Raw genomic sequence first — 23,758 nt, 5'->3', positions numbered from 1 at the left:
AGATCTGTGTGTTGTCCTAGGCAGCCCATCCCCATACAGTTAGTAAACACACCCAGGGAACACCTTTAACCCCTTGATCTCCCCTGATAACCCCTTCTCTGCCAGTGCCATTAGTACAATGTCAGTGCATATTTTTAGCACTAATCACTGTAATCATGTCATTGGTTCCCCAAAAAAGTGTCACATTTCGGTTAGGTGTCTGATCTGTCCACCGCAATGTCGCAGTCCTGCTAAAAATCTCAAATTGGCCTAAATTGATGAATTTAGATTCTTTGATTTTTTTTTTTTTTTTTAAATTGGGCTTGTTTTTTTAGTAAAAATGAAAATGAAAAAAATTAACAAAAAATGAAAAGCGTAGAGGTGATCAAATACCACCAAAAGAAAGCTCTATTTGGGGGGAAAAAAGGACATCCATTTTATTTGGGTACAGCGCTGCATGACTGCGCAATCGTCAACTAAAGTAACACAGTGCTGTAAAAATGGCTTGGTCATTAAGGGGGTAAATCCTTCTGGGGCTGAAGTGGTTAAAATGTGATAAGTTTGAAATGATCAGTGTTTGTAGTTGACTCGGAAAGATTGTGTTCTTGCATGTGTGATTTTATAGCCCATTTTATTTTCTGCGTTCAGCTTTGAGCCAGAAACGCCTCCTAAGACGAACCATTTTGTAGTAATAAAGATCTGTGAATTACTCATATATTGCAGATGGTGGTATAGCTGAACTGATTATGGATTTCATTGAATGGCTAATCAACCAAGAATTTGGTCGCCGTTGCATACTTAGTATTCGAGACATACTTTCCTGGGTGAATTTTATCAATGTCACGGCAGATGATATGTCAGTTAAAGAAGATGTTGGGACAACTCTTAATGCCGTTATGGCTTTTATACATGCTGCATGTTTGGTGTACGTTGATGGCATAGGTTCAGGTGAGTGTTGCCTGGTTTGCATAGTTGTTAGCTCTTAAATAACATATGTTACGTATACTTTTTTTTTTTTTTTGTTGCAAGCATTATAGGTTTACAATAGCAATATCCCCTTCTAGTCAACTGTCAAAGCAAAAAACACACCATTAAATATTTAAATACATTTGGAACATTTCGAACATGGTCAGTGATGTAAATCCTCGCAAACATAATTTCAGAATTATATGATGAAAAGTACTACCGTAATTTAAATTATAAAATGTCGTCATAAATTAACAGTGAAAACCACCAGATATATGATCTGTAATATGCATCAAGAGAAATGTTGAACTTCACTTTGCTTAATCTTTTAAATTCTGTAATCTTATTTTTGTTCTGCTTTAGATTACTGATTAAGAGAATAGTGTTCCAAAGTTTTATTTTGAATGTGTTATTGTATATTAACCTAACCCAGTACATGTGAGTGGAATTGAGTATATAATATGAGCTTTAAAAAAAGGTAGGGGTATATGTGTGTATATGTATGTGTGTGTGTATATGTATATATATATATATATATATATATATATATATATATATATATATATATATATATATATATATATATATAGTGTGGACTCCCGCGCTCATGGTGAGAGAATACAACGTTTAAAGAACTGCATCCTCTATCAATGAATTCACCCTAGGGTGAAATAGAATGGTGTGAGGGATTCCCAAAATTGGCAAGTGCAAATGTGCAACAAACTGGCAGTGTTGATGTCTAAATTTAACAGAAATGGTAAAAAAAACACAAACTCTAAAACACTGACCAGCATCCACACTGTGATGTACTGCTGTTTAGTGGTATAGTGTGAGCCTCCTGGTAAGAGGCCCACCCTCTAATACTAATGAAAAACTCTAACCTCAGAAAGCATAATTACATACAAAAAAAGGAAAAAAATGTATATATTCCTGTGCAAAAATTACATAATGACCAATGTAAACACTGTAATGCTAAGCCCAGCGTCCTGTATCCTGTGTTGTCCTGTATCTGCAAATGCTTCCATGTCTGCGGTGTGAGTGATCTCCTTGCGGCTAGCATCTCATGTTGCGGCGCAGGTTGAGAAGACTATATTAATCTCTCTAGCATTAGTCAGGCTGAACTAAGTAAGCGGACATTTAAAGCAGCCCATGACACAGAAGCATTTGCAGATAAAGGACAACAGGTTTTCCTATCCCGTATGCTACACAGTGGCTTATACTGTGAAAGTGGAATACCTCCTTGTGGGGTGAATAATAGCGGTGAGTGCGTTTCCTATTGGGCACCTTTTCTAAGAAACACTGAATAACAATTTACAGGAGCACTTTGTCACTTTATTTTGGACTTTGTAATACACCAGCATTTAAAGACTTTATATGCACGCTGGGTTTAGCGTTACAGTATTTACATTGGTCATTTTGTAATTTTTGCACAGGAGTATATACATTTTTTTTCCTTTTTTTATGTACTTATGCTTTCTAAGGTTAGTTTTTCACTAGCATTAGTATTAGAGGGTGGTCCTCTGACCAGGAGGCTCACACTATACTACTACACAGCATTACAATCAGTGTGGATGCTGGTCAGTGTTGAGTTTTTTGTTTTTTTTTTTTTTTTTTTTTTGGTTTACCATTTCTGTTAAATTTAGACATCAACACTGCCACTTTGTTGCACATTTGCACTTTTTAAAAGCACTTTTGCACCAATTTTGGGAATCCCTCACGCACTTAGAGGGTCTGGAACATTTTAAAGTAAGAACAGCTACACTTCTATCCTCCATTTCTCATATATTATAAATAATGTTTATTACATATGGATTAATGGTCAGTCAGCCTAGAACCCGGTCTGTTCTCTTCATTTATAGATCCTGTTTAATTCTTAAAAGCTTTATTGTGGCAGATTTTTGGTCCTTTTGAAAGTTGTAGCTAGTAGGGGTCACAAACGTGCCCCTTCAGTTTCACCACCTGGGTCAGGTCTGACTTTGCCTTGGCTGCAAACACATTGTCTACAGAGGAGATAGTCTATGCTTTGATGGCCATTTGCCAGAACCTTGCTATCTGGTCTAAGCAAATGGCCTGAGACCCTCCGTCTTAATGGATAAATAGGCCTTTTACCTGTTGCCTTACGCAGAGCCATTTTCTCTACATATGTGAAGGAGTATTTGGCTTAAATGCTAGTTAGCAGAACTTCTGTGCAAAAAGCACTTGGAGCATCTGCTCTTTGAAGGTGAATGACTGTTTGCTCTCTTCTTGGACGAGTAGGTCAATGAGTTCACAGGAGGTAAGCATAGTCTTCTACCGCCAAAAAAGATGACTTTTACCTCTGCGGGTTGACTTTCTACTTCTGAGGCTAGGAAAATGTTCTTTTGTCCCTCTCAGGCATCCAGCTCCAAAGTTGAAACTACTGTTTGTTGAAAGTCATGGTCTTCCAAGCCAGCCAAGTGGGAGAAACCTTTCAGCCTTTTGGTCCCCCGGCATGTTATTCCCAGGGCCTTAAAGCTGGAGTTTAACACTGTCTGCTTCATGCTTTAAAATTTGCCTCTTCTTCTTCTGTCAGGAAAATAATCTTCTCCTGTTCAGCAGCTCCTCTCACAGGGGGCTGTTGCTTTTGTCACGAAAAAGGAACACTTTCAAGGTTTCTACTCAAACCTGTTCGGTTTCCAATCAAATGGAGGGTCCCAGCCCATTTTGGATCTGCAAATTCTAAATTTGTTCCTGCAGGATCAAAAGTTCCACATTGAATTGGCCAGGTCCGTCATTATTTCCCTCCTTTTTAGGGGATTTTCTGACTGCAGTAGATTTCTGGGATGCTTGGACTGTCCAATGTTTCCTCCTCATCAGTGCCCATCTATGTTTTGTGCTGGGCTTTCAGCATTTGCAATTTGCCTTTTCTGTCCATGGTCCCCTGAGTTTCCACTACAGTGCTTGCACTGACACTTGTTCTGCTCCATTCCCAAGGGATACACATTGTGGGATACCTGGACAATATTACTAAAGGATCAGTCCTCTCTATCCCTGTCACCAAATGTCTGAGACATTGCAGACTCTTCAGATTTTTGTTTGGCCAAACTACCCACCCTTTGAAAAACTGCCATCTCTCTCTTTGATCTAAGGTTTAGCCCTCGGGTTTGTGCCTGATGGCCTCCTTCTAGACAGTGCCGTATTTCCTGTTTCACTCCAGACTGCTGCAACACAAAATTGTAGCAGCATGGGACAAACACTCTATCTTTGGACTGTCCCATATGTCTGACCTGCAAGACCAGGCTTTCCCTGGCTTGGTGGATTTTCAACCCAGCGCTGGAAGCAGGAATAACCCTTGATGTGGAAAGTTATGACTGACGTCAGCCCCTTGGGCGGAGTTCTAGATTCCTTACTGGCGCAGGAGGCTTGGCTGTTTGAAGCCTTCCTTCCTATCAATATCTTAGAATCTGAGGGTAATTCAGATGTCGCTTCAGTGCTGGACCCCTCTAGGGAGGCACTAGAAATCACAGTATTCAAAAGGAAGTGAACTTGACCCTCTTGTGCAAGGCTACATGTTTCAGACCTGTCCACATCCCAGGCTTGGAAAATTAAAAGGAGGACTTAATCAGCATCTGCATAAGGGGGAATTGGCTCTTCATTCAGAAGCGTTTCATGCCCTTTGTTGCAGGAAGGGAACACTGAATGTAGATCTTCTGGCATCCAGTTTCAGCAACAAACTGGATAGGTTTGTCTGGTCCAGGGACACCTGGACCTTCTCATTGGATGCTTGGGTGGGGTTTCTCTGGAATTAGTTCCCCACAATATACATTTTCCTGCCTCTTCAGCTTCTTCCTTGTCTGTTTCTCAGGATCAAGATGAAGGGCATTCTGTTGATTCTCCCTGCATAGACGTGGCTCAGGAGGACATGGTACCTGAACTATGCACACTCTCTGTGGGGGTATGTTTGGATTGTACTGAATTCTGTCCCAAGGGCCAGTCAACCACCTGCTTTATGGTCGCTGACTTTAACAGCATGGCTTTTGAAGCCCAGGTAGTGAGGGACAGATACTTATCGAATTTGGTTCTTTCTACCCTCCTTGAAGGCTAGGAAGTTGACTTCACGCAATATTTAACATCACATCTGAAAATACATCTTTGCTTGATGTGAGGCTAGGAAGTTCCATCCTAGGAAGTATTCTGTGGGATGAATACTATTCATTATCCAGTCTCTTCTAGCCCTGACTACCACTATCTGGCCTTGGATACCATCAAAGGACATATGTTGGCCTTGCCCATTCTGCTTCTTAAACATGTCTGTGCTGTACTCCAAGATAAGGAATTTATAAGCAACTCAAAATTTCTCTTTACTGCATGGGGAATGAAAGATGGGCTGTGATGTGCGCCCCTACATTGAATCCTCCCGCCTGTGCCAGAGGGTAAGAATTGAAATCTGGGTAGAATGACGATATCTTGGTAAATAAAAGCGATCTCTAAAAGCAAATTTCCTATTAAAAAAAACAGAAAACACTTTTATTGTGTTTTATGTAGGGGTATAATCATACTTTATTTTAGCAAGTGTGTAGATCGGTCCTGGAGTAGGTCTTGGAAGTTTGTAGTTTTCTACTTTAAATCCTCCCCGAGAGATTCTCTTGTTGCTCCTCACTTATGATGGTCTTTTTTTAATTCCTATTACTGTTTTTAGTTTGAGTTGGCTGCGCTTTCCTGCAAGGAACTTTTTTTTCCTGGTTTTCCACCCCAGGATAAGGTGGAGTTACCTAATGTGGTTTCTTTGCCCCTCCTGAATCAAGGCACTGTGTTGCCATCTTTTTGCCCTAATCCTAACCACCCTAAAGACATGCTTTTTTTCCTTGGATATTCAAGTTTATCTGAAGTCTACACATTCATTTCTATTGTCAGATTCTCTGTTTTGTTCTTGCAGATACTCGCAAGGGTCAGGCTACTTTATCAACTATTTCTAGGTGGATTCGTCAGCTCATTTCTCAGGCCTGTGGCATCAAGGGCAAGGGTCCTTCTTTACTGGTCAAGGCTTATTCCACCGGCATTGTCAGTGCATCCTGGGTGATTCAGCATCATGATTATGTTTTGCAAGTTTGTATGACTGCTTCCTGGTCCTGTCTTCACACATTTACAAGGTTCAAAATGTTCAAACCTTGGTGGATGGCAGTTTCAGCGAAATGTCTTGCAAGGTGGCTTTGTTAGTGGGGTTTCTTCCTGTTCTGTTTTGGGCGGTTGACCTTGTTGCTGTGTTGCTCACCCCACAGGTTCAGTGCTTTGGGACATCCCAGTCATGTATATGAAGTCCTCTCTGCCCTGTGATGTATGATTAAGTAATGAGGGTCTTTTGTTTAACTGTTTCCTGGAGCACATAATATGTTGGAGGTTCTGCCCTCTTGCCTGTCATGTCTTCCCTCTTAATGGAGAATTGGCTTAGCTGGTTGGGGTTATTTCTTGTCCAAGGACTCCTAATTTTTTTTAGGCCAGTGGCCATTCACTTGAAGGTTGCAGCATAGTCATGAATGTAAAGTTCTCTGTCCTGTCTTTTTTTTTTTTTTTTTTTTTTTTTTTTTAAGGGTAATTTTTTTATTGAGTTTCAACACGGAAACAAACCAAACACAGCAGTACAGCATTGTATAGCAGATAAAGAAGATCCAATTTTGTCATGTAGCGAAAGGGTCTTGATATCGTATGAAATGTCAGCAAAAAAGTTAAAAAAGTCAGTAAAAAAAATGTGACACTTAAAATGCTGTAGCCATCTTATTTGAAAAGAAAACACAAGAACCAGAAGAAAATCACCTAAATCACACTGCTAAAATATGTCCTGTAATTCACTCTAAGAAAAATTATTTTACAGGCTAACCTAAAATGCAATTTTCAATTCACTAGTGAATATTAGAGAAGGAAGTAGTTTGAGGCTATCGTGGTACTGCACAAAGCATATATATTTATATATATTTTTTTAATTAAATCTTTAAAACCCATAAAACATCTAAAATTATAGACCAGAAAACATATCTTCAGCTCTATATAGAGCTGTTATAACGCCCATTATCAGTTTTCACGGATCTCAACATAGCCTTGTACGTTCAAAAAAACTGACAAGATCAGAAGCAGAGGTTAACGGATGGTTATCCATTTGCCCATAGGAATGCTTTGTCATCTGTTGACGGATGACATAGACAGTCCGATTGTGTGAAAGGGGCCTAAGTGAGCAAATTTTCCATCCAAGTCACAGTAGCAGGAGATTTTGACCCCCCCCGGTCTATACCAGGCCCTTCAGGTCTAGTATGGATTTTTTTCAAAAATGGATTAGGGTCCCCACCCAAAATCCATGGCGCAGACCCTTATCCGAGCATGCTGCCTGGCAGGTCTGGAAAGGGAGGGGACGAGGGAGCGCCCCCACCCCCCTCCTGAACAATACCAGGATGCATGCCCTCAACATGGGAGGGTGGGGTATCCTTACCCATTCACCTAAAAAAAAAAAAAAAAAAAAAAAAAAAGCAATTAAAAAAGTTTTTGACAAGTCCTTTATTAATAAATTATCTCTTAGCTGTCTTCTCCCCGAGCCATCAGTTACCGCTCTTCTTCTGTGGCTGACTTCCTCCATTTGTGTTTTCACCCGCTGTGCGGCATCTCTTATATAGTCATGGGGCGTGGCCATCAGACAGTCACCCAGAGAGTCCGGGGCGGCCTTTCCGGGTAATATCCAATGACCACGCCCTATGGCTATATAAGAGATGCCGCACAGCGCGCGACAACACAACCCCACACAACCTCCATTGTTGAGGACATGAGGCCTGGTATGGGTCGTGGGGGGGTGCTCACTCATCCCCTCCCTTTCCTGACATGCCAGGCAGCATGCTCGGAAAACGGTCTGGTATGGATTTTGGGGGGACCCACACCATTTTCTTTTTTTTTTTTTTGCCAGCAATTTATTTAATTCAGCTGTCAGCGGGTAATGACTCATCGGTTGTTAAGGACGCGTTGTCTGGCTTCCCGGCTCCCTGCTTAGCAACCAGCTATACACAATGTTAAAATAAAAATCGCAACACAAACACAACACTTGCGTTTCTAGTGCGGTTCTATTGAAGTCTTACCTTTTCCAACAACGCACTGTCCGCAAAACGCATAGTTGTGAACTTGTACCATAGGAAACCATGTTAAATGGACTGTAGTGCGTTTCTGCAAACTTCAAAACGCACTAAACGCATAGGTGTGAACCTATGGTAAAAGGCTAAAAATAAAACCTATGTGGCTCACTGAAAAAGTTTAAAATGGCTATAAATAAGTAGTTAACTTTAAAAAAAAATAAAAATGAAGGAACACTATCATCGTTTTAATGCTACAAAGAATATAACAGAATATGTAAAAGGGAAATCAAGGATGCAAAAATTTTAAACGAATGGCAGATTGCAAAAGACAGGACAAACCCCAAAAAATTCTTCAGCTATATTAACAATAAAAAGGTCAGGTCTGAGCATGTAGGCCCTTTACAAAACTAGAGTGGGTGACTAAGGACAGAGAGAAGGTAAACTTATAAAATACCTTCTTTAGCTCTGTGTATACGAAGGAGCATGGGGGAGCTTATGTCCACAATGGGGATGGTATTGACACAGCCCCAAATTATTCACAATGGCTCAAAAGTGATGTTTTCCAGAAATATTTAGACAGAATAAAGGTGGATAAAGCTCCTGGACCAGATGGCATACACCCACAGATCCTAAAAGAATTGAGCCCTGTCATTTCAAAGCCATTGTTTCTAATTTTTAGTGACTCATTAATGACTGGAATGGTACCACTGGATTGGCATAGGGCCAATGTGGTGCCCATGTTTAAAAAGGGATCAAAGTCTTTACCTAGTACCTAGTTTTTAAAATCTTTATAAATGATATAGGGTCTGGGATTAAAAGTACAATTTTTGTCTTTGCAGATGACACCAAGCTATGCAGTGGAATAACGTCCTTACAGGATGTCTCCAATTTACAAGCTGACCTCAATGCTTTGTCTAATTGGGCAACTAAGTGGCAAATGAGGTTTAATGTTGAGAATGTAAAGTTATGCACTTGGGGTTTAACAATATGCATGCATCATACATCCCTAGGGGTTAGTACAACTGGGGGAATCCATAGTGGAGAAGGATCTGGGGGTATTGGTAGATCATAAGCTTAATAGCATGCAATGCCAAGCTGCAGTTTCCAAAGCCAGCAAAGTCCTTTGTATTGAGAGGTATGGACTCCAGAGAGCGAGAGATCGTTTTGCCCTTGTACAAATCATAAGTAAGGCCTAATCTGGAATGTGCATTTCTGTTTTGGGCAACGGTTCTCAAGGATATCGGGGAACTGGAGAAAGTGCAGAGAAGGGCAACCAAACTGATAAGAGGCATGGAGGAGCTCAGCTATGAGTAAAGAATAGTGGAACTGAATTGATTCTCTCTTGAAAAGAGGAGTTTAAGGGGGATATGATCGACATATACAAATACATAAGTGGTCCATATAGTCAACTTGGTGTTTAGTTATTCACTTTAAGATCATCACAGAGGACAAGGGGGTCTCTTTACACATAGAGGAAAAAAGATTTAATCTCCAAATATGGAAAGGTTTCTTCACAGTAAGAGCTGTGAAAATGTGGAATTGACTCCCTCCAGAGGTGGTTTTGGCCTGCTCAGTAGATTGCTTTAAAAAAAAGGCCTGGATTCTTTCCTTAATGTACATAATAAAATTATAACTGGGTACTGACATCTATAGGTAAAGTTGATCCAGGGAAAAGCCGATTGCCTCTCGACGGATCAGGAAGGATTTTTTTTCCCCTGCTGTAGCACATTGGAGCATGCTTTGCTTGCTGTTTTTTTGCCTTCCTCTGAATCAGCTGAGGGTATGGGATTGTATTTATTTTTTAACTGGTTGGACCTGTCTTTTTTTCAACCTGACTATGTAACTATATGTAATGGCCAAAATAAACGATCATGGGGCACCAGAAGTGGAACTGCCCTAAGAGAAATGATTGGCTACTCTCCTGGGTGGAAATTCACCTTCCAGCTCTCTGCCATTCACATCCCTAGTGTGGGCAGTTGGCAGGCTTCTAACCCACCAACTCCTAGACCTAGGAGTGATCACATCATCCTTAGATCTTCCAGAATCTCTGTTAATGATGTGTGTGTGGGAGGTTAAAAAGATGTGGATATCCTGGCCTCCAGGTTTAACAACAAACAGCAGATTTGTTGCCAGGACTGGGGATCCTCTGGCTTTCAATAGAACTCTGTGCTACCCAATCAAAACTTTTTTCCTAAAAAGCGCCTAGGTAAAATTCCCATGGATAATCCTAAATGAAATCCAAAAAATCCCAGTGCTAGTGAAAACACAATCCCACCACATACATGTGAAGATGAAACCATAAAAGCAGTTTCAGAAAATGTGCAAAAGTCATCCTGCACAGTTTTTTTACGAATAGCCCTGAAGGGCATAATACATACACCCTCAGTTGCTGCCTTTAACAGCATGGCTGTTGAAAATCCAGGTGCTAAAGGATCAGGGTACCTCTGACTCTGTTATGCCCCACCTTGGCATAAAAAAAAATTACTCCCACAGCTGCAATTACACTGCCCCACTAAATTTTGGCTTTTTTTCAATCAATGGAAAAGGTTTTGAAAAATGTTTTGTCCATTCTCTTCTAGAAACCTCATGCTTCGCAATCTTTAATTAGGACTCTTGAGGGATTTGCTCATATAAATCCCCCAAATTGACCGTGTGTGTCACCTTGGGATTTCATCCTAGTACTCTCTGTGCTCAAGAGAACCTCCGCTTTGGGGCAGTTCGAGCCCTTTGGGAGACCTCACTTGTAAGATTGTCTTCCTGGTGGCCTTTTATGTCTGTTGGGGTTACCAGCTCAAAAACACACCTTTTTTGTAAAGGACCTTTACTTGTTTTGCGAAGAGACAAGCTGGTCTTGAGACCAAGACCTTTTCTACACAAGGTGGTCTCGTCGGTGAGGATATTTTCCTCCCATCCCTTTCTCCTCATCCAATACACACACACCAAATAAATTTGAAAAGGCTTTAAATATGTAAGCAAACATTTTACTCTAGCAGTTTTTGTGTTGTAGCATGGTGCAGCTTCAAGTGTGATAAGGTTAACACAATTTTCTGTTAGAATATTATTTAGCCATATTGTGTAAGGTAACAATATTTCCTCATGTTTTTTCAGGTACTACATTTTGCTCTGCTGAGGCTGCTGTGTCAGCCAGACAAAAGTGTATGCGTTTTTTGCATGACCAGCTTACTTCTGTCATGGAGATTAATGAAGATGTGTTGTCAGAGCTTCACATGTATGAGAAGTCCAAGGAGCGAAAAATTAGTTGGCTTGGCGACTCTTTTGGAATCCACCCTTTTTATATCCCTCGAGGTAAGTAACCGGTTTCATACATTGCAGTGCAAAAATTGATTATAATTGTGTATTTGAATGCTTTGGAAGTGACTACTGGTTATATATTTTTATTGGTTATACACATATTAATGGATACTAATGACGTAGCTGATTGAGAATCAAATATTGAGTTGTGTAGGATTTGCTGGATGGGGATGAGTGCTTATTATGGTTCAAAGCATTCGCTGTCAGTAATTTTCATATGTACTGGAAAATCTTTGAGCAGTAAAGGAAACTAACCTCTTATGCATTGCTTTTATTTGTATACCAGCAAAATCTGGTAGAAGATTATAGCATGCCTAGCTGTAAGGAAGTGATGAGTGAATTGATCATTTGGCAGTCTGATTACCCTAAAAATGTGCAGTTCTCCAATTTGTTGGGAGTTCTACAATAAATTAATAGTGAATCCTTGTAGTGCTAAATTATTTGATTCTCTACAGATTAGGCAAATTTACCTGAAAGTGTTCAGGCAATTGAAAAAGGATGCCTTAGTGGTCCCAGCTGTTTCAATTACCAATACTCTTTGGTATTATGTAACAGGACAGCCAAACGTATCTCGCCCATTGCTCTTGAGATATCAACCACTCTGTGGCCAGCCGTAGACAAGTATGGGAACAAAATTCTTCTACTGTTAACGTGTGTAATGTGTTGGTCATTTTTCAGGTCCTAATTTTGAAGGAGAAGATTTGGGCAATTATGCACTTGATTCTCAAACCACTTCAATGAATGCTCAGAGACTATTGCGAGCCCTGCAACTACAGAAGCCCATTCTGTTGGAGGGGTCACCAGGTGTTGGCAAGACTAGTCTTGTAGCTGCATTGGCCAAAGTATCTGGAAACCATCTTGTGCGAATTAACCTTTCTGAACAAACGGTACAGTTCTGGTTTTCTTTGTTTAAAAGTTACTAAGTTTAGCAAAATTTTAATCTGAATTAAATTCATTAAAGGTTTTAACTACCCCATTGGCGTATAACACACATTTTTTTTCTCCCTGAAAATAGAGGGTAAACCGTGCCTGCAATATAGTTTCTTTTACCAGTGGGGGGGGGGGATTGGGCCGTCTGCCCCGGGAGCCACACATCCTCCTGGCTCCACATTCTGCTAGCCCTGGGATAGTGCTTTCTGCATAGTCTAAAGTTGAGAATAAATCACTTGCCAGCTCCTTGTCCTACACTACTTCTCCTGTGTCATTGTCGTAAAACAAAGCTTTTTAAATACCTCTGGCTGCTCTCCTCCAGCTCCTCTTCCTCGGAGTGTAGCTTTAGATTGGTGGAGAGCAGTCATATGACCATTTAGAAAACGTCAAAGGAGAGCAGTCATGTTACCAGGTCAGTAAAAAATAAACTATTGAGGTATTTAGAAGCTTAGTTTTACAATGACACTGACACAGGAGGAGCAGTGTAGAAGGGGCTGGAAGTGATTTTTTTTTTTTTTTTTTTTAACTGTAGAGCATGCTGCCAGTGCTGTCCCAGGAGACTGGAGGTCTCCAGGGAGTGCAGAGGTTGGGGCTGTGCAGAGGTGGGGGGCTGTGTAAAAAAAAAAAAAAAAAAAAAATTCCATAAACTTCCCTCTTAAAATTGGGGTGCGTGTTATACGCCGATTAAATACGGTAATCTGATTCATCTCCCCCCCCCCCCCCGTTTGCTGTTTTAATAAACTTTACAATTAGACTGACATTATAGCACAGGAAATGTGTACAGAGAGCATGGCTCAGAGGGTTTCATTTTTCAATACACCAAGTCACTGTGCTATTAAAAATACAAACTAACAAATACAAACTATTAAAAACGAACTTTGCCTATTTCAGATCTTGGTATTCATAAATAAATTTTTGACTCGGTGAACCTTCCCAAAGTAAACTGTCCACTTAGCTCCCCATTTTTGAGCAACATGTACTCACTCATCTTTGCTTCACTCTCTGTTCAGCCTTTGAGAAGGAAGTGAAATACTCAATTCCTCCGGTATAGAAAAAGCATATGTCTTGCTCCATGTGTATCTCGCTGTACTTTACACGTGCAAAGAAAAGGCTCACTTTACTCATAATCACTTTTTTTTCCTTAGTTGCCTTAGCACATAACATTTAAGTAATTGCCTAACATACGCCTTTTTAGCAAAGAAACATGATGAAAATATATATATATTTTTTCTGCAGTTTATTCTTGTAAGCAAAACACACATTCCTGTTAGCATTGGGTATTAGAATGGTATCATTTGGTTAAAAAGAAACGTGAAAATAACTGTGCATCAAAAAATAAGTAAATTGTAAAACGTATGCTGCGAAATCCTATATGTGACACAAACACACAACATAAATAATGCTGCATTCTTTTTTTTTTTTTTTTTTTTTTTTTTTACTGGTATTGATTCGCTGCTAAGGATGTGACTGATTTATTTGGCACTGACTTACCGATTGAAGGGGGCAAAGGTGGTGAGTTTGCTTGGCGAGATGGTCCTTTTCTGTCAGCCTTAAAAGCTGGACACTGGATTGTATTGGATGAAGTAAGTCACTTTTTGGCGTTCGTTTATTCCCCCATTTGTTGCCTTTTAAGACCGATTGATTTGCTTATATTTAGTAAAATGCATAACTTTTCATTGACCTCTTTTGAGATGCTGAAATATCTGCTAGATGCAGTGATGTTTTTTTGTGACTTTTTCTCTGCTTTCCTGTTCGTTTTCATGGAGTTAAATTGATGTAAGCGTGATCTTATTTTACATATGCTTTTTAATATAAAGTATTTTAGAAAGTTGCGAATTGTATAACAACATTAAGGTTTGCTAAAAGGGACTTATAATTAGAACCAGTTTTCTGTCCTTTTTCACGCAGCTTAATCTTGCTTCTCAGCCGGTACTGGAAGGATTGAATGCTTGCTTTGACCATCGGTCTGAGGTGTACATACCAGAACTAGGCATGGCATTTCAAGTGCAACATGAGAAAACAAAGATCTTTGGTTGCCAGAACCCTTTCCGGCAAGGAGGTGGTCGAAAAGGACTCCCGCGATCTTTTCTGAATAGGTTTACACAGGTTTGTACTTACAAAGCCTTACATCCTATATTACAGCTTTAGGTTTGTGGGACCGGATTTAAGGACTGCTGTTTAACTCTGGATTTGGACTACTCAGTTTAATAAATTCTAATTGGGTATGCACCAAAATTTTGGCGGCCGAAACATATCGGCCCAAAATGGCGGTTTTGGCACTTTGCCGAAAGAGAAATCACGCCGATAATGGCGCTGAAAATGGGACGGGGCCCCGTCCCTGGTGTCCTTCTGGGGCGGTGCGCCACAGTCTTCTCCTCTCTTCTCCTCCCCTCCCTCCCTCCTCGCCGCGATCTCCGTGTGTCATGGAGCTGAACTGCACAGACCGCAGTAACAATGTCCCTCCTCCTGTGACAGATGACACACTGATCTAATGGTGGGACATTGAATCAGTGTGACGTGATTACAGGAGGCTGGACTTAGTTACTGTGACCTGGGCAATTCAAATGCAGCTCCGTGACACATGGAGATAGCCACTTTGATTCTGGCACTGGCGGGCTGCGTGACGGGCACTGGCGGGCTGCGTGACGGGCACTGGCGGGCTGCTGCATCTTGGGGGCACAGGTGGGTTGCATCGATCTCCTGTACCACGTCCCCAGTCTCTGACCATCTCCTGGATCATATCTGCTAGAGATGCACCTCATGGAAATTTTGCTAATACTATTAGCAATGTGTTATATAAAAATGTATACATTTTATTTAAAATATATAAAAATATTTTTTTAAAACAGTCATTTTCGGTATCGGTCATTTTCGGTATGGGTTTCGGTTTTTGGCCTAGTGTATTTTTCATTTTCTGTATCGGTTTCAGCACCAGAAAACCCATTTTGTGCACCCTAATTATAATGAATAGTTTAGATCAGGCAATCAAATCTTTATATGCTTACCATAAATTGTAGTTTGACTTTTTGTTGAGTTGGATTTAAAAATCTTGACTGGGTATCTAGTTCCTAAAATACCCATATCTATAATACAGCCGCACAGATTTTTTAAAATTGACCAGCTGCAGGTGAGAGGAACCTCTGTCCACTGTCCCGGGGAAAGGAGAGTGGGGTCCGCATAAACATGTTGCATGTTACACCCTAAATATGGATGTACCTTGTTAAGACGAACCTATCCTTTATTGAAAGCTACACATGGTTAATTTGTATTTTTATTTTAACAACTTCCCGCCAGGAGGCGTAAATGGACCCTTTATGGAGAGATCTGGGGTCTTATTGACCCCAGATCTCTCCATAAAGGGGACCTGTCATGCCCTCCTATTACGAGGGATGTTTACATTCCTTGTAATAAAAATAAAAGTGATCAAAAAAAAAAAAAATTAAAGGGAAAGTGTAAAAAAATAAATAATTTTAAGTGCCCCTGTCCCTGCGTGCTTGCACGGAGAAGCGAACGCATACGTACGTCGCGCAAACATATGTAAACTGCGTTCAATCCAGACATAAGGTATCGCAACGAACGTTAGAGCAAGAGCAACAATTCTATTGCAAGACCGCCTCTAACTCTAAACCGGTAACCTGTAAAAAAGTTTAAAGCGTTGCCTATGGAGAATTTTAAGCACCGAAGTTTGGCACCGTTCCACAATCATGCGCAATTTTAAAGCGTGACACATTGGTTATCTATTTACTTGGCGTAACATCAATTTTCACACTTTACAGAAAAATCGGGCTTACTTTGTGTGTGTGTATTTTTTGGTTTTTTGTTTATTAAATTCATGAAACGTTTTTTTCCAAAAAAAATTGCTGCGCAAATACCATGCAACGTAAAAAGTTGCAGCGACCGCCATTTTATTCCCTAGAGTCTCTGCTAAAAAAACATAAGGTTTGGGGGTTCTGAGTATTTTTCTAGCAAAAAAATAATTTTTACATGTAGGAGCGGAGTGCCAGAATTGGCCTGGATGGCAAGTGATTAAAATATTTCTTTTGAAATTATTTTCATCTGTGGGAAAAAAAAATGCATTGATTTTAATTCAAATTTTTTTATTTTTGTCCTCTTAGGTGTTCGTGGATCAACTTTCAACATGTGATATGGAATTCATAGCCAATACACTCTTTCCCACCTTGGGTGAAACTGTTGTTTCTAAAATGGTTGCTTTCAACAACCAGGTATAGCAAGCTAGTTTGGTTATTATTTTTTCCTTTGGAAACTGGCTAATGCAGTGTTAGAACACCCTCTTCCTTGAGGTGACTTTCAGTGTCGCTTTGTGTTTGTGGGTGCCCAAGTAAATTTACAAAATGTAATCAACTCTAGTGCGTCTCAATCGTTTCCTAAACTCTGCGAATCATGCTTCCTTTTTTTTTTTTAATTGGAGGATAAACTAAGATGTGATTAGATTGATATATTTTACATGGATTTCTACATACAGCAATTGCATGACACGTCGGTAGTTTGTGTATGGATTATGGCTTTTAATCCTTTTTACTCTGTTCATTGTTTACCTATTTTAATCTAGTTTTCATGTAAGAATGGTTAAGTGGAGATATAAATATATATATATATACGGGTTGGACAAAATTATGGAAACCAGTATGGTAAAAGAACGAAATTGTTACCTAATATGATGTTGGACCACCTTTGGCATCCAAGACTGCCTGAATTCAGCTGGGAATTGACAAATCTAGTCTTGACTGGTGAATATTGGAATCTGATATCACTCTTCATGCAAAAATCTGGGTCACAATCCTGTGTAATGGCCTTATTTGTCTTTCAGTTAGTTGACCACGTCGACTGCGCTTATGCTTATCAATGAAACAGAGAAAGTTGCGCTAAAAATTCTAAAATAACAAAAAAAAGTACTAAAATAGTTGCAGTGACAAAAAAATTTAAACATAAAGCGCAAATCCGTGTGAGGTTCTGAATCAAGTGCTTGTATATGAACAATCCAAATGAATCTACCACGAGTGACGTCACCAACACTGAAGTTCAGAATGTGTCCTTACCACAACAGGTGGACCCTCTATTCTGGAAGGTCAAAACTAAAATGTGGTGCATCAGCTGTAGTGTGTCCCCGGGAGCCTGAAATGCAGATGTCCGTCTCTCTAGCTGTCCGTCCCACACTCAGTACGAATCATCCGGACACTCAGCAATACCCAAAAATAGAGGGCTCCAAATAATAGTGTAAAAACCCTTGGGGTATATTGGAAGAGCAATGCATTCAGAGGATAATGGTGCTTAAAAATGGATAAAAACCTGTAGCACAATAATAAAAAGACTTGCGATGACTGCTCAGTGTATCCTTGCCCAACCGGTTTCGTCACAATTGGATGACTTCTTTCCCCGGAAGAAGTCCAATCATGATGAAACTGGTCTGGCAGTTGCTGCAAGTCTTTTTATTGTAGGATGCCTGGATGATTCTTAAGGCCCGTACACACTATCGGACTTTTTGACAACAAACAAGCAAATTAGCTGTTTTGGAGCAGCATCCGACCGTGTGTACGCTCCATTGGACAAACTTTTTCTGTTTTCATCGGACTTTTGTTGTCTGTGCGAACGCACAAACTTTCCGGCAACAAAAGTCAGATGGAGCAGATGGATCGTGTGTACACAAAACCATCGGACTTTTGTACAAACTACAGTACGCAGCCGCGATAATGTTTCCAGCGCGATCCCATCGCGCTGGTTCTCGGCGGCAGGGTACTGTACATCTCACGCTCGCTGCAATAGGAAAAACACATTTTCCTATTGCAGAGAGCGCGAGAGGGGATTCCCCTCTGAAGGCATACCAGGCCCTTTAGGTCTGGTATGGGTTTTAAGGGGAACCCCCTACGCCGTAAAAACGCGTAGGGCCCCCCAAAATCCATACCAGACCCTTATCCAAGCATGCAGGCCGGTCAGGAAAGGGGGTGGGGACGAGCGAGCCCCCCCCCCCCCCCCCCCCCCCCCCCCGAGCCGTACCAGGCCACATGCCCTCAACATGGGGGGGTGGGTGCCCTGCGCCCCACCCCACCCCAAAGCACCTTATCCCCATGCTGATGAGGACAGGGGCCTCCTCCTGACAACCCTGGCCATTGGTTGTCGGGGTCTGCGGGCGGGTGGCTTATCTGAATCCGGGTGCCCCCTTTAATAAGGGGGCCCCCAGATCCCGGCCCCTCACCCTATGTGGATGAGTATGGGATGCATCGTACCCCTACCTATTCACCTAGGGAAAAAAAGTGTCAATAAAAAAAACACTACACATGTTTTTAAAGTAATTTATCAGACAGCTCTGGGGGTCTGCTTCGGACTTCGGGGGTCTGCTTCGGACTTCGGGGGTCTGCTTCGGACTTCGGGGGTCTGCTTCGGACTTCGGGGGTCTGCTTCGGACTTCGGGGGTCTGCTTCGGACTTCGGGGGTCTGCTTCGGACTTCGGGGGTCTGCTTCGGACTTCGGGGGTCTGCTTCGGACTTCGGGGGTCTGCTTCGGACTTCGGGGGTCTGCTTCGGACTTCGGGGGTCTGCTTCGGACTTCGGGGGTCTGCTTCGGACTTCGGGGGTCTGCTTCGGACTTCGGGGGTCTGCTTCGGACTTCGGGGGTCTGCTTCGGACTTCGGGGGTCTGCTTCGGACTTCGGGGGTCTGCTTCGGACTTCGGGGGTCTGCTTCGGACTTCGGGGGTCTGCTTCGGACTTCGGGGGTCTGCTTCGGACTTCGGGGGTCTGCTTCGGACTTCGGGGGTCTGCTTCGGACTTCGGGGGTCTGCTTCGGACTTCGGGGGTCTGCTTCGGACTTCGGGGGTCTGCTTCGGACTTCGGGGGTCTGCTTCGGACTTCGGGGGTCTGCTTCGGACTTCGGGGGTCTGCTTCGGACTTCGGGGGTCTGCTTCGGACTTCGGGGGTCTGCTTCGGACTTCGCCGCTCTCTCCGGCCTCTTCTCCCGGTGTCCGGTTCTTCTGCCGCTCTTTTGCTAGCGGTGTCTTATATAGGCGGTGACCCCGCCCCCTTATGACGTCACAGTCCCTGGGCATGCTGGGACTGTGACGTCATAAGGGGGCATGGTCAACATCACCCGGTGACCACACCCCCTTATGACGTCACAATCCCAGCATGCCCAGGGACTGTGACGTCATAAGGGGGTGAGGCACCACCTATATAATTCATTGCGGAGCGCTCACACAGCATTACAGCGGGAGAGAGCGTCGTGTCAAGGGAGAAGAGGCCGGAGAGAGAGGCGAAGTCGGAAGAAGACCCCCGGAGCTGTCTAATAAATTACTTTAAAAACCTGTGTAGTGTTTTTTTTTTTTTTTTTTTTTTATTAACACTTTTTTCCCTAGGTGAATGGGTAGGGGTACGATGCACCCCCCCATGTTGAGGGCATGCGGCCTGGTACGGCTCGGGGGGGGGGGGGGGGGGGGCCTCGCTCGTCCCCACCCCCTTTCTTGACCGGCTGGGCTACATGCTCGCATAAGGGTCTGGTATGGATTTTGGGGGGTCCCACGCCGTTTTTTTCGGCGTAGGGTGTTCCCCTTAAAAGCCATACCAGACCTAAGGGCCTGGTATGCCCCTGGAGGGGAACCCATGCCGTTTTTTTTTATTAAAATTTGGCACGGCGTTCCCCCTCATGATTCATACCAAACACAGTGCCTGGCATTGGCTGGGATCGGTGAGATTGACACAATATCAGACAACAATACAGAAGTTGACCAAAGGGTGGTGGTAAAAAGCTGAAAAACCACGTGATTTGGTGAAAGTTGGCTGAAAAAGTTCTGCCATGTGTATGCAATATAAACTTATGGCCAACGCCCTTTGTACAAAATCCACAGGAAAGTTTGTGTGTTTGAGGCATAACTGAGTGTGGGCCAGACGGCTGGTGAGACGGACATCATTTGCATTTCAGGCTCCGGGGACACACTACAGCTGATACACCTCAGTGGGGTTTTGACCTTCCATAATAGAGGGTCCATCTGTTGTGGTAAGGGCACATCCAGTGTTGGTGACGTCACATGGTGGAGGATTTGTTTGGATTGTTCATATACAAGCACTTGATTCAGAACTTCACACTGCTTTGCTCTTTATATTTTTATTTTTTTTGTCACTTGGACTGTTAGTACAGTTTGGATTTTTTTTTTTGTTTTAGAATTTTTCTCGCAATTTTCTCAGTTTCATTGTTGTGTTTATACCTCACATTTGTTGCTGCTTTTGCCAGTTCATGTACACAAGCACAGTATATTGTTTGTTGTTTTTCCTGATCGCTTATGCTTATCAGACCAAGGTTTCCCGGAAACTGTATATACTGTCACAACCTTTGATACTGTACCTTGTAACACTCGAAAATTGGCAACCTCAGTCAGAGAGGCATCGGCTAAGCGAGCACCAACAATTTGCCCTTTTTTTTGCCCTTTAGTAAGCTCTGGCATGACTCCGTATTACTAGCAGCGCGTGATGAAAGTGAGGCTTTTCCACCTGTTAGGTGTCTCATCACAAAGCGGAAGCAAAAGAATGTTACATCACTTCCGCTTTCAACGAGAAACATGTCGTCACTTTCACACCTGCAAATTATGTAGTGTTTCTGTATTTTTATCCAACCCCAGTATGTTTTTTCATAAATGGTAGAGAACATTAGGACAACAGAAATTGTCAAAAACAAAGGCGGCAGAATAGTTGCAGCAATAATTTTGTTTGGACCAAATCAGTTGCAGTACTAATCTTTTTTTAGGTTGCCCTGGAAGTAATGACAAAGAGAAAATGGGGTCAAAAAGGAGGACCTTGGGAGTTTAACTTGAGGGATCTGTTCCGTTGGTGTCAACTTATGCTTCACGATCATTCACCAGGAAGCTATAATCCATCTCAACATGTGTTTTTGGTCTATGGGGAACGAATGAGAACAAAAGAAGACCGGCAAATGGTTAGTCCGCACAGGAGTATGAAAGCATCATTTGTAAATGTTACTAACTGGTTTTCTGTTTGATCTTACTTTGCACTGTTATAAGTACACTCTTTTAAAATATTAGAATGTCTGATGGTAAAACTTGGCTACAAAGTTAAGGAACACCAGACCCCAGTAATAAAGAGAAACTAAATCAGTCTGGCAAAGGGAGAGCTGCTACTACTGAGCCAATGTGGCATGTGCTGACAAGGAACACACTAACAAGAGGAGTTAGTTGCCCTAATTGGTCTGCTACAGCTCCTTCATTGTCTGACAGACTTAGGACATGCAGTTATCAAAGCTTAAAGTGATAAAATCTTGTTTTTCTTTTCTCTAAAAATAACAAACATACTTGCTCTGTGTGGTCGTTTTGCACAAAGTAGCCCAGATCCTCCTTTTCTTGGTCCATTTTCGTGTCTCCTGTCGAGTGCCCCCATAGCAAGCAGCTTGCTATGGGGGCACCCAAGCCGAATCACCGCTCCCTGTGTCCAGACATTCCCCTGGTTCGGTCCAGCCCCCCCTCTCTCAATTGGCTAACAAACTTTGACAGCGGCGGGAGCCAATGGCATCACTACTTTGTCTCAGCCAATCAGGAGGACAGTACTGGGCGGTAGGGATGAGCCCGATGTTCGACTTGAACATCGGGTGTTCGCCGAATAGCAGACAATTTGGGGTGTTCGCGGCAAATTTGAAAGCCACGGAACACCCTTTAAAAGTCTGTGGGAGAAATCAAAAGTGCTAATTTTAAAGGCTTCTATGCATGATATTGTCATAAAAAGTGTTTGGGGACCTGTGTCCTGCCTCAGGGGACATATATCAATGCAAAAAAAAGTTTTAAAAACTGACGTTTTTTCAGGAGCAGTGATTTTAATAATGCTTAAAGTGAAATGATAAAAGTGAAATATTCCTTTAAATTTTGTGCCTGGGGGGTGTCTATGGTATGCCTGTAAAGTGGCGCATGTTTCCCGTGTTTAGAACAGTCTGAGAGCAAAATTACATTTCTAAAGGAAAAAAAATAATTTAAAGCTACTCGCGGCTATAATGGATTGTCGGTCCCGGCAATACAGAAGTCATTGAAAAAAGGCATGGGATCCCCCCAATCCATTACAAGTCCCTTTGGGTCTGGTATGAATATTAAGGGGAACCTCGAACCAAAATTTAAAAAAAAAAATTGCGAGGCGGTCCCCCCAAATTCCATACCAGGCCCTTCAGGTCTGGTATGGATTTAAAGGGGAACCCCACACCAAAATTTTTTAAAAATGGCGTGGGGGTCTCCTTTAAAATCTATGGTATGGTTTTTAAGGGGAACCCTGCTCCAAAATTAAAAAAAAAAAAAAAATGGCGTGGAGGTCCCCCCAAAAATCCATACCATACCAGACCCTTATTTGAGCATGCATCCTGGCAGGCTGCAGGAAACGAGGGGGGGGGGGACAAGAGAGCGCAACCCCCCCTCCTGAACCGTACCAGGCCACATGCCCTCAACATGGGGAGGGTGCTTTGGGTAGCCCTCCCAAAGCACCTTGTCCCCATGTTGATGGTGACAAGGGCCTCAACCCTTGCTTGGTGGTTGTGGGGGTCTGTGGGCGGGGGGGCTTATCGGATGTAATCTTTCTAAGCCAGCAGGCTGATGTGGATTATCCTGAAGACCTTTAATAAGTGTTCAAGGATATGGTGTGTTTAGCCATATCCTAAAAATGGCGTGGAGGTCCCCCAAAAATCCATACCAGACCATACCAGACCCTTATTTGAGCATGCATCCTGGCAGGCTGCAGGAAACAAGGGGGGGGGACAAGAGAGCGCAACCCCCCTCCTGAACCGTACCAGGCCACATGCCCTCAACATGGGGAGGGTGTTTTGGGGTAGCCCTCCCAAAGCACCTTGTCCCCATGTTGATGGTGACAAGGGCCTCAACCCTTGCATGGTGGTTGTGGGGGTCTGTGGGCGGGGGGGGCTTATCGGATGTAATCTTTCTAAGCCAGCAGGCTGATGTGGATTATCCTGAAGACCTTTAATAATAAGTGTTCAAGGATATGGTGTGTTTAGCCATTACTTTCTAATGCTCTTATTCTTTAATTTATTAGGTAATTTCTGTGTACAAGCGAGTGTTTGGACAGGATCATGTTCCTTACATGGGGACTCGGCAGTTTTACATTACACCTCAGATTGTGCAGGTAACCTAAAACAATACCAGCGTTTGGCAAATGTAATGTTTTACGCTGATGGTATTCTACGTTTTTAGCTTTGTGGTAATAAAGGTATTTACCTTTTTTAAAATGTTTAAAGAATCTCCGTTCAGGTACTTTCATTTCACATAACCTTTCCTGTTCTAGATGAAAATTTGCTTCACTTTTATTCCTATTACAAGGAGTGTAAACATCCCTTGTAATAGAAAAAAAAACATGACAAAACCTCTAATGTGAGACCTGGGGTCAAAAAGACCTCAGATCTCACATTTACATTTAAAAGCAATAATAAAAATGTTTTATTTCAATAAAATAAATTTATTCCTTTAAGGCCGTTGGGCGGAAGTGACATTTGACGTCGCTCCCGT

General features: G+C 42.2%; 1 protein-coding gene across 1 annotated transcript in view; it reads left to right on the top strand.

The window, feature by feature from the left end:
• Nucleotides 1–23,758, top strand: part of MDN1 (midasin AAA ATPase 1) — a 455,945-nt gene that overhangs the window by 166,276 nt on the left and 265,911 nt on the right. Inside the window, 8 exon segments of the mRNA XM_073628928.1 lie at nucleotides 703–927; nucleotides 11,118–11,315; nucleotides 12,000–12,208; nucleotides 13,712–13,834; nucleotides 14,160–14,357; nucleotides 16,367–16,474; nucleotides 20,998–21,186; nucleotides 23,289–23,378. Of these exon segments, the coding sequence (XP_073485029.1) occupies nucleotides 703–927; nucleotides 11,118–11,315; nucleotides 12,000–12,208; nucleotides 13,712–13,834; nucleotides 14,160–14,357; nucleotides 16,367–16,474; nucleotides 20,998–21,186; nucleotides 23,289–23,378 (1,340 nt within the window).

Source organism: Aquarana catesbeiana, linkage group LG04 (genome assembly GCF_042186555.1).
Source record: "Aquarana catesbeiana isolate 2022-GZ linkage group LG04, ASM4218655v1, whole genome shotgun sequence".
In the NCBI taxonomy this organism is placed as follows: domain Eukaryota; kingdom Metazoa; phylum Chordata; class Amphibia; order Anura; family Ranidae; genus Aquarana; species Aquarana catesbeiana.
Note: the sequence above shows the minus strand (reverse complement) of the source record. Positions and strands in the feature narration are given on the sequence as shown.